This window comes from Galleria mellonella, unplaced genomic scaffold (genome assembly GCF_026898425.1).
Source record: "Galleria mellonella isolate WM207_F2 unplaced genomic scaffold, CSIRO_AGI_GalMel_v1 utg74, whole genome shotgun sequence".
In the NCBI taxonomy this organism is placed as follows: domain Eukaryota; kingdom Metazoa; phylum Arthropoda; class Insecta; order Lepidoptera; family Pyralidae; genus Galleria; species Galleria mellonella.
Window position 1 is genome coordinate 259,827 of NW_026442147.1, and position 12,325 is coordinate 272,151.

At 29.9% G+C, this 12,325-nt stretch overlaps 1 protein-coding gene across 2 annotated transcripts in view; it reads left to right on the forward strand.

Moving 5' to 3' along the window:
- Positions 1–12,325, forward strand: part of LOC113516069 (cGMP-dependent protein kinase, isozyme 2 forms cD4/T1/T3A/T3B) — a 146,347-nt gene that overhangs the window by 43,592 nt on the left and 90,430 nt on the right. For both annotated transcript variants that reach the window (XM_026900417.3, XM_026900418.3), the window contains exon 2: positions 5,682–6,420. In XM_026900417.3, coding sequence (XP_026756218.2) covers positions 5,933–6,420 — 488 coding nt within the window. In that variant the 5' untranslated portion in view covers positions 5,682–5,932. The remainder of the gene's footprint in view (positions 1–5,681; positions 6,421–12,325) is intronic.

A 12,325-nucleotide genomic window follows, 5' to 3' on the forward strand; every position in this document is an offset into this window, starting at 1 on the left:
ATTTATGTACACCCACCGGAAATGTACAATTAATACGGAACAAGTACACCCACTGTCTAAACTGGGGTAAGGTTGCTTACGATTACCATATAATTAGTGACTTCATTCTTATTTTTCTTTTTTTTTTTGAATGACCTTGATTGTCTAGCGGGTTAACATACCGCTTCACCTTCCAATGGCTGCAGGTTCAATCTCTGCACAATACAAACATTTGTATTCATGTGCATGTTTGTTTGTATTGGTCTGGGTGTTGTCTATATATAAAATGTATGTGTTTAGAAAAAAGTATTTAAATAATTATATTAGTCGCTTAGTATCCCAACAACGACAGGTCTTCTGACCTTCCTGGTAGGAAGGTTAGGTAGGCGCCTCGGGACGTACCTTTTATCCCGGTCTCAATTACGGGGGCAACTTTTTCCTTGTCGCTGGGTCTAAGCTCTCTATCCGTGATCTTCTTTCTTCTCTCATGTTACGGTGGTAGGGATATGGATCTCTTTTGTCTCTTCAATTATATATTTTTTTAAATACATAGACGTAGACTTTTTCTTTTTTAGTAACATCTGTGTAATTAGAACAAGATGCCGCTGCGTAATTTGTCAAATGGTATTTATTTATTTTTTATTTTTAAAAGAAAAACTTCCATGTTTGGACAGCCAGTCTCAATTAACCTTGAAATGATTATTTGATTTATAACGAAAACACATCCAATTTATATTGGCTACGTGCCTCCTACTTAGTCAATAATATATTGAGATAATTGAAAGTTGACTTATTTTTAATGAGTATATTTTTGTTTTGTTTTTAATTACATTTCGGATAGTTTAGGATAGTTTTAGTCAGTTATTAATATTTAGTAATCACTATTCGCAATTAGATGTTGTATTTTTATTCGATTGTCCGAAAAAAAGAAGTGAAATGTTTCTAGAATTCGTTTCTTTATATCATTGTAACTTCTAAATACTTGAACAATTCTGTATGTATGGGGTATCGTTAGATGTAAATTTTTTAATACATTTTCAGCAAGGCAATTATGTTATTTTTAATTTCCAGAGCAAAATTTACGTATTCATTATTTATACAAAACGATAAAAAGTTTTTTTCAACCGACTTCAAAAAGAAGGAGTTCTCAATGCAGTTGTATATTTTTTTATGTTTGTTACCTCATAATTCTGATAGTTATAAATTGATTTGGGAAATTCTATTTTTATCTAAAAGGTTAAACTTACAATTTGGTCCCACTGAAATTTTATCATAATCGATTTAGTAATTTAGTTTTTAAATCAAAATATCTGTTTTCCACAATTGAAGTTGATACTGATTATTATTTTATATCATAAAGGCAGCAAACAAGCATACTAAGCTTAAAACTTAAACATAACTAAGTCTATTGTCTATGATTCTTATAACATCAAGGGTATCACGTGCGCCTTGTCGACCCTGAAGAAACCTTAATAATATGCCCTTTTTGAAATAATTCTAATATAAATAATAGTATAAAGAAATAAATATTTTATGCGCAATGTAAATATATTGTATTTATAAGTTTATCTATTTGTATTGGTCTGGGTATTTTATATGTATGTAATTAAAAAAAAATTAAGTATGCGTACTAATTATCTAGTACTCATTGTACCTATAAGCTTTGCTTAGTTTAAGCCTAGATATTTCTGTATAATATTTTCTATTATGGTTGTATTTATTTTTAAATGAAATACCTTAGATAAGCGTGTTTTCATGTTTTACACAAGCATGTGTCATAAATTTTGCGAATAACATTACTTTAATCTTGTGAGTAATCTTTAAAGCGATATTCACGTAACTTATGTTATTGTTTTTCAATGCATGTGATGTTTACCATTAATTGATTATGCATTATTGTTGTCATCTACTTATATCATTAGTAGATGTTAACAATAGTACTACCTGTGGCACTACGCTTCATTTATAAAACCGAGAGTGTCTTGCGTGGGATTCTTTTTGTGTATATGTTACGCGATACGTTCACTTAGTTCTTGGCTATTGGAAGATAAAGCCTATTTTCAACAGACGTAAAAAAGAGAAAGAGTTCTCAACTTGGTAGTATTTTTTTATGTATTTTATTTCATAACTCCGTCAGTTATGAACCGATTTGGAAAAGTATGTATTTATTTGAAAGTATATTCTGTTAGATAGGTCTTATGAAAATTTTATCATAACTGTTTCATCAGTTTTGTTTTTAAATATTAATAACTAGTTTTGCCATAATTGAAGTCGATCTTTTTTGTTGAACGCAATCTTATGATAATTATTTTTAGAGTCTGTATGGTTTTGTCATATTCTGGATTAATATTGTTACGATTGGCATCTTAACTAAATAAAATCCGAAATTATGAAATTTTTACAGAGTTATATTACCAACGGAATTCAAAAGGAATGTGATTATTAATCCGCCTGTATATGTTGTATGTTTTTTTTATTATATGAGAATATTTTTACTAATTTTCAACATATTTAGATAATATATTTCTATTTTTATTCGAAAAGGTCTACTCCTGTTAATATTCTCAAAATTGAATTTTTTTAATAAAATTTTAAATTGTATAAGATTGCAAATAATGTATAGATTTAAATGTTATTATATTGACAATGGTAAGTTCAAAATCTTAAAATAAGCCCACAACGGCCAAATCTTATTAATCCAATAGTTAAATATTGAATTTCGAACGATACGATCTCATTGGCTGCATTCGATCGACTTAGGTTTAATTTATTTATTTAAGAATAAATTGCTCACTTCATTTGCAGTTTCCCAAAACGTGCAGTGAGTTTTCTACAAATTTGTTGCTATGGATACACCTCAATGCAGCTCGGCACGGAAAATTTGCCTCGCATGACGTGCATTATCGTAAACACCTATTAGCCGTGAAATTAATGTCATTACAAATGTTTCTAACGCATTATCAGAGAGCACCATAACGTGGCAATTAACAGTTATTGCTGTTCGAATGTCCTCTTGTAAGGTTTTCAGGTTAATACGTCACACCAAGATTAGCATAAATGCATGATTTTATCCGACTTTTACAAAGAGAAGTGACACAATCTTAATCCTAAGTTATATTGTTTTTTGGTTTATTGCAACGTTTTAACCAATCATGATAAAACATGGTATACACTATTTGGGATAGAAAAGGACATAGGCTATTTTTTATAGGCCAATCAAATTATCCTGGTCACGTGAACGAAGTCGCGTGTAAAAAGTAATAATTAATAATAAAAATGTCTTAAACCGTATAATTAATAAGAGTACTTATATTTTATTCACTTTATCCTTATAACAAATTTTTCTTCCTTACCTCATCAGTAACATCTATTGAGAAAGATTTTGATGTGGCAGATAAGATATCGGTCATGTGGTGGATTTCGTCATTAGTCAGGTGACCATCATGGGATTGCCGTAGATACAGCGCCTAAGATATTTTCCACTAATTCTTGACATGTTTATTTTATTTATTGTTTTGCTTATCTATGAAAATGGGTTTAAAGATAGATATAACTAAAGAAGATTCTTTTATATTTATGACATAGCCTTGTAGACTTACAAGAGATTATCGCACAATACACTATCATCTGTCAAATCTGTAAAAGATATTTATAGATTACGTTGAAATTAGATGATTCATTTTGTGCTCAATTGTTGTACAATATTTAAAAAAAAATGAAAAAAATACGAGATTTGTTGCTAAAACAGAATAACACTAATTAAATAGTTTATTAGCACAAACGTATTTTCGGTTATTTTATTGGAATTATATGGCATACTTTTAAAACAATAACTTCTGGTTGAAACCTAATTTCTGTATATTAAATAAATTGTTGCAAAAGATTTATAAAAAAAATATAACGTCGTTTAATTTTAATCAATTACATAAGACACAGATATGAATTTTATACAGTACGAAATCAACATAACCAGGAAATTCAGATGTTGACAGTTTATGATATTACCTCGACCAACGTCAATCAAAAAGACGTTAATATTCCACAATGTTTAAGTTTGTGTCAATTAAATTTTAGATTTATCTAATACCAGAACTAACAAACTATATTACGATGGACTACTGACCTAACTTTATTGTTACCTATCATCCCCCATTGTATACCGACAACGCAGGTAGGATTCATTACATTTTCATCTAAAAACAAAAGAGTGAATGTCTATGTCGCTGTAGTTGCGCTGACAAGAAGCTGTTACCTGTCTTTATGATATGCATGTCAGCATCAGTCACCTGTTATTTCGATAATTCCATATGTATGTTTTCATGAATTCAAGTAGATTTAATATAGATATAATAAACTTAGAAATAGTATGATTATAAAAAAGATTATTATATAAAATTATTATTATATTATTATAAAAAAATACCCAATATTAACAAACAATTTATTGCGATGATTAAATTTCTGCTGAACGGTATTAAGATCTACAGTTAAGCATAAGCATGTTTTGTTTTTATACTATTGTGTTTATTATCATCATACATTGTTAGTATTATTACAAATTATTTAGAAAATATTAAGAATATGGATATTAACAGTATTTATTATCTATTATTTATTGATTTTTGAACTACAGATTCTATAAAATAAGTAATATAAATAGAAATGTCCTGAAGAACAATGCTAAAGTGAATACGGAATATTAAACATACCAAAAATACTGGTTATTTCTTTACAATTATTTTGTTTAATTTCGCTATCATTAGTATGTATGCGACTGGCAACACTCAAAGATTAACTATTTTATTATTACCAGAATTTCTACAACCTTCCATATTAGCCATCAATCTCCGACTGTAATTATGTCCACGCACGTTTTATGACACGTGTTTCATCTAAACAAGGCATCTTCAGGCAAATTAATAGATCACTTTTATCGCTTTTTTAACAATTGAAAATATATTTAATTTATAAGATAATGAATAATATACAAGCGTATTATCAGAATGAAACTATTTATTTCTACTTAAGAAATATCTATCAGTAATCAGTAGCCAAAGCATATATTATCGATAAACGTGAAGTATAACCATAAGTATAAACAATATCATGAGTATTATGTGCTTAACTTTTAACATTGTCCTAATAATCAATATATGTATATATATAATAATAAGAAAATACTAGTACAAGTGGGTACTCGTATTTTCTGATTGGCATCGTTAAAAACAAAACTGAATCACTCATATGCCTGATACTTTATATTTGTCTAAGTGGTAATTTTATTGAGCTTATAGTAGTATAAAAAAGATTATTTGTCTTACTTTAGTTTAACAACAATATCCAGTATGTCAGAAAAGATATATATTATGGCTATATTCATCTCAATTATAGTCAATTTCTGAATACATTATTATTTAAAAACAAAATCTTTTATTATTATTAAGTCCATCTGTCGAATGAAGCGTGATCGAGTAACAAACATCTTTATTATTAGTCATCCTAATATCTTTCCATAATTTAATATTTATAACGTTAGAAAATGAATAACAAAAAGATTAATCAGTGTTAAATAAATTATTCCGATTAACGATAATCATTCGTAGGAAAGATTACATATTGAAATATTTTTGTGCAATTATATTATATCTTAGATATTTGATAAGCTAAATATAGAGTATGGAATAACACAATATAATTTTCAGGGTGTCGAAGAGACACGCGAGGCTGACAGCACGTCAACGAGCAGGCGGTGTGCGCGCATCTCCACTGTACCGCCTGTCCGCGCCCGCGCCGCACGCACGCAGCTAGCCCGCACACATCCTGCACCTCCCCATTAAACTGTGCTCACGAACCGTTACAAAACATAGTGCTAGTGGACGTACGCGTTAACTTTACAAACCCAAGTGCAACCCGGATACCCAGTGGTTCTGTGCAGTGCTCGGTAGCCGAGTGAATGCGCGTGTGTTTCGACAACCTCTGCTTTGGATCGTCACAGCGGACAGCTGGTGACGATGAGCCGAGGTCGGTAGTGAATACTGGTGGAGGAGCCCTTACCGTGGCGCCTACAGTCAACGGCGACAGACGAGCGTTGAACGAAACGTATAGAGAATTAGAAGTGAATGGTATAATGGGGACTCCGAGCGCTATGAATACAGACTCGGAGAATTGTGTTGCTAATGCAACGATAACTAACGATATGCAGCCTCTAGTTGAGAGGATTAGGGAGTTGGAGGCGTTGTTGAAGCAACGCGATCAAGAGATGGTGGAATTACGATCACAGTTGGATAAACTGCAGAGCGTTTTCCCCTACCAGCAGTATGTGAGAGGGTCCAGAGGGCCCAGGAAACAGCGAGCTCAGGGTATCTCCGCTGAGCCCCAAACAAGCTCATCGCTTCAAGATTTGGCTCACCAGACATTTCCTACATACGATAAGAGTGACACGTAAGTATATTTTGTTTTTAAACTAGTTATTAATGAATGATATTCGGTACTCTTTATTGAGGACCAATAATCTAACAAATTTACGTGTTTTCATATGCCAATAGTATAGCGGTACTTCCAATATAAGTATGTAACAAATCCCAATACATATTTATAATTATTTATATCCGTATACAAATAACTCATGCAAGTTTTAGTAGTTAGGCTACTAAAATTGATGACAGCATCTTTATGACTGCCATTAATATAAAATGAGAAAAAGGATAACAACATTTAATACACATTGTTTAGCATTATGTTTAAAACAATGTTAATTTTCTTCAAAACAATGTTGCGTATTTCCTGATTTATTAAATTTTCTCATTTCCTGTTTGAAATATTTTGATTATTTTTATTTCAAATAGGAATAAATTATAGATTTGTCATAGCTACAAGCATCATTGAGTTGCTGGTTCATATATTTATATAAAACATTATTTCAAATGGTAGCCAAGATAAAATTGTGAGCATAGATAAAAAAACACAAAATAAAAATAAAACTAGTATAAATTCTCTTAAATAATAGTTAATATGAGTTCATTTCTTTAGAGATTCAAATTTGTTTAATAATACAATTTACTTAACATAATATGCATAAAATATAGATACTGGAGTTAAATTGGATTCACCTGTAAATGGATAACTATTTTTCTTTAACCTTGACTCACATACTTTTACATTAGTTAGTATTTTAATTATTATTCCAAGTCTAGCTGCTATCTCTAAAATGTAGAATAATTAGTTTTATTGAAAAAAAAAAAACTAGGCGTATTTTTAGGATTACATTTTATTATTGCTAAGTGAAACAAAGATTAGAAATAAAATCTTCTTTGTTTCACACGTATACTTATACTATAGTAGAAAGAAATTATACATTACAGTATTCAGTAAAAATAACTACTTGGTTTGATTATAATTTTAGTCTCGTAGTAGATATATTTTAGTGAATATGTTTCACTAAAATTTATGTGTTACATAACTTTTATGTAATAAAATTTACAATCATGTATCTGATCATAGATAAATGTTTAGTTATATTTCAATATATAAATTACTCATGTCTGATTGTCTGCATCTGTTCATTACATTTTCGCGGCCAAACAACTGAACCGTTTACGTTAAAATTGGTGTTGTTGTAGAGTGAAACCCAAGGACGAACATGTTGACTGGTTCATGTAATTTGCGTTTGTGAAGATACTTATTTCCTGGAATGACTAGAAGTCTGAAAGTACACTATTATTTACTTCCTTAATAGACAAATAATGTAAAGATGATAAGCTCACATAGATCTAAAATACATCTTTAGTTAAAAATTTATACAAAAATTATATAAAAAGTTTTTTTTATACATTTGACATTTTTTTATTAAAGCGTATTTTTTTTAAACCAAGTAACTAATTATTCAGTTTCTTAGATTTTTTTAAAATTTAATATTATATTAAAATAAGACACTCTTAGCGTGTAAATTATTTGCATCGCCTTTAATAAAATTTCACACAATGCAATATACAATGCGGCCTTCTTGTAACATCTTAAGTGTTTTAAAATATTATCCATTTAAACTAGCAATTTCACATTAAGATAAACCGTAAAAGTCTCCGTGTCATTACTTCTTTCCTGTCACTTAGTTAAAAAGATAACTGGTCACTTCCATTTTATAAGAGTGAGCAAAAACATTTTGTACTTAGTATGATGTGTACTCGTATATACATTTTGTAGTACCAAATGTCTCATATACATATATTATGTATAACCCATTATTCTCTGTTTGCTGTATATTGGTCCCTTACCATAAAACGTTACACCATAGTCCTTAGTAATAGTAACGCATAAAGGTTACTGTATTCTGTGATGGTGCTTGATGATACACGGTTGCTGCTTTACATCAGGTGGGCCCTCAGCTTGTCGGATAAGCTAAATAAATCATAAATCATAAAAAAAATAGCTTAGACTATATATAGTACAAGTACTTTTTTATTTTTACCACGCTCTACAAGAGACCTAGTACAGGGGGTTTATTTCGAACTTTGTTTCCGTATCCGTATCTTACGACATTTTGATCACACATTGTGATATAACAGTCATCAATAGGCACTAATAGGAAAATTGTGAATGTTAAGGTAATTTAAAAATAGATAAAAGTCAGTTTAAAATAATTATAAAAAATAGAGCTCGTGTGCCAAAGTCTTCAAGATTCTGGCGGCTCTACCTGGCTTTTTAGCCAAATTGATACGTTGATTGAGTTGATTAAAGAATTCCATTAATAAATCAAATTATAATAGGACATTAGAAATAAAATTTTGAATATAATATATTAATCCAGTTTTTATCTTTTAACTTTGTCCGTGTAACTGAGATATGTTGATTGACCGATTGACGAGTAGTAGTCTGTTTTTCTCCATTTCAAATAGTGTGTCATCATCATTTAACTGTCCACTGTTGGACATAAGCCTTCCCCACAAGGGGAGTTTTGCCCTTAGTTGCGGGTTGGCAATCGCAGTTAGGCCTTTTAGGATGTTTTAAGAGGGACGTTGCTGCCCATCCTTCGCCCTTTATAGTCGCCTTTAACCATACCCACAGGGAAACAAGGGTTGGCCCATTCTATGTCGCGGCAGACACGGCGAATAGTATGTACTCGTATATATTTCACAGCGATTAATTTAGCCAAAAGGTAATAAAAAAAGCAAAGAAACTTACTTTATAATATAAGTAATGATTGTGCATATAACTTGTTTTGAAAGCTGTGAATAATTGTACTAAAAGGTAAATAAAAAGAATTAGGATAAACAGAATTTATAGATACACTGAAATTTTTATTTCGGGTGTTTTTTTTTTTATTCTAATTTTGGTTGAGGCTTCAGTGTATCTGGGTAATTATACTAGCTTTATAGAGAATATATGAATGTTAGGTTTGTCGTGTCAATTCATCAGGAATACCTTTATCCATAGATACAGGCGTTTGGCATTGCAACCGTCAGGTTGTCTGAACATTACTTTGATGCTACCAGTATATAATGACGTATTCTCCAAATTTCGCTATCTCAGGTTGCAGTTCTGACCACACCACCAGCAAATATGGGTGGACTTACTCCCTTGATTGAATTTAACATTCTAGGTTATCGTTGTTTATCACCATTATCGTTATGTACAATCACTATTCAATATGACAATAAATTGATATCTAGATTGAAAATTGAACTGAATTCAAAGACTCTGAATGAATTTAAAGCTTTATAAATCATTAAATTTAGTATACACGTACTATGTTATATAAGATGGAGAAGTATATAGATAAAAATTAATCTTGCTCATTTGAATATCCCGGTCACACGGACGAAATCACGGGTAATAACTAGTATTATTATAAATATTAAATATATTAATTTATTTTTAAAAATGTATAAACCATATAATTTAGAAAATTTACATATCGTTTATAGACATCATTTCCTATCGGAATATTAAGAATAACCCCAATTAATGTGAATTAATTTTCATTCGATTACTAAAATATTATATACTTTATAATTTAGATAGCAGGAAAAGCAAAACGTGTGGTATTACTTTCTATATACTAGACGTCTCTAAATTATGGTACCTAACTATGGTAACCATATATTATCAGTAGCTTGATTCCCATAACAAGAACCGCAAAGTATCTTAGCGATTAAGTTATTGAAGCTAATGACATTCTCATTTTTGAATGATGCTGATTTTAAGAATACTCAAATACAGGCTGAAATTTAAATTATAAGCACTTTCTTCTAAAGTAATAAAAGGTATCTATTACTTTGGGAAAAAATGTAAATGAATATTATTTTCCAAAATAATAAGTCGAATAACATAGACAATTTTCGAGCTGTCAAGTCAGTAAGAGTTAAAATATTTTTGCCTTTAAAGGGTTTCACTCTACTTAAATGATATCGATTTTACATATTAGTAATATTTAATATGTATTAAATATTATTTTTATAATTGTATTGAAATTTGGCACAATTCAGATAAATATAACTGAATTCTATTTACAAACTTAAGATAGAGCCTCGATCAAACGATCTCGACTTCAACGATATTTAAATGATTCATTTTGCGACAGTTGATCAGTATGTTTGTTTTAATATAAGAAAAACGAGATAAAGTATTATATCCTTAAGTTACCGTTAGTTCATGTAATTATGTCATTAAGATGTCAGTCGTCCAGGTGTATATTTTGCCATCTTTAAATTAACCCGTCTGACTACTTAATAGTCATAATTATATTTATGAGGGTTTCCAGCATGGATGTAGGTTAACCGACTAGTAAATATGCATCTTCCTTCCTTAATTACTTACATTTCCGTTAGTAAACAGATCAGGCGGGCCGTATGTCTAACTTTTACTTTTATGGTATAAAAAATCTTATACTTAATTAGTATATTCGCTACTTCATTATTTATTATATTATATATATTTACTTATTATTTGTCTTATATACTAAATAATAAGTAAACCTATGTTAAAAAGTTAACTTAGCAATATTAAATGTATCAAGATGGCATTTCACTTGGTGATTTTGATATAAACTTGATTTATTTTCCATAATAATATAATTATTATTACTTCTAATAATAACTTTAAGGTAAACTCATCAGTTTTGATAATATTAGTGTGAGTTCTCAAACACTTTTTATAAAAAAAAATCAGAATTGGTTCAGAATTGGAAAACTTACCATATAATATACATATAAGTTAATAAGATACATATCAATCTTATTTGAACATAGAAGCTAGCATAAGCTACATACACTTAGTAGTATATAGACCAATAACACCTAAAGTTTAACGTACTTAGGTAATAACTATTTTGTACCTGCATGGAGCATCAAAATCAGGGTTATTATATTTAAACATGTATTATTGTTTCTAGGGAAGTTATAATAAATAAAAAGTACATCATTGTATTAGCCTTTAAATATTCACTGCTGAAGATAAGCCTCAGGCAGGCTGACAAGCTTGTCAACCGCGGTTAGGTTTTAGAGATGTTTTAAGAGGGATGCTACTGACCATTCCTTGCCCACCCTTAGTCGCCTCTTATGATACTCACAAGAAAGGAAGGGGTGGTCTACTCTATGCCGGGACCACATGGTATAAAAAAAAATATTATTGAAAAAATCTATTTACAACACAACTAAACAATTATGTACAATCGTTAGTCATATGCCACGATATCTTTCAATGCGCATGTTACTTGTGGTTTTATAATTTAATGCTAAGAAAAAAAATAGTAGTACAGCTTTGAATGTTGCAACTAAGTAATTCACTCAATAATGTATCATAAATCATATATAATTCTACATTTATAAAATCCTTTTCAAAGCACTGTATAGTTGTTTAGTAAACGTTAATATAGTTATTATTTTCAACAAGTCATAAAAATTTACAGTTCTTTTATAATCACTGAAAGTGTTGCAGTTCGTAGTATAAAAAAAGGTAAAAAAATCCACAAACTGGTAACACAGTCGACTGAATACTTACTCTTTTTTATATCTTTAAATATTATTCTATTCAGTAAGACTAAACAAACATGTTGCATGTTTGATAACGATCAGCAGTTACAGTAACTACCTATATAAATACTTATATTATTATTGAAAGAATCTCTGTCAATCGACTACATAAATATAGATGGATAATAAATAATTTATCATCATCATTATATCAGCCATTAACTGTCCACTGCTGAACATAGGCCTCCCCCATTAGGGGAGGTTTTGTCAGAGGGAGATTTTGTATAAAAGTCGTTTGCTTGGGTACCTTTGTCCCATTTGTGTTTCAACCGTGAAGCAGTTGTGTTTGCATGGCTGCGTTTCGGTTTGAACGGTGGGAT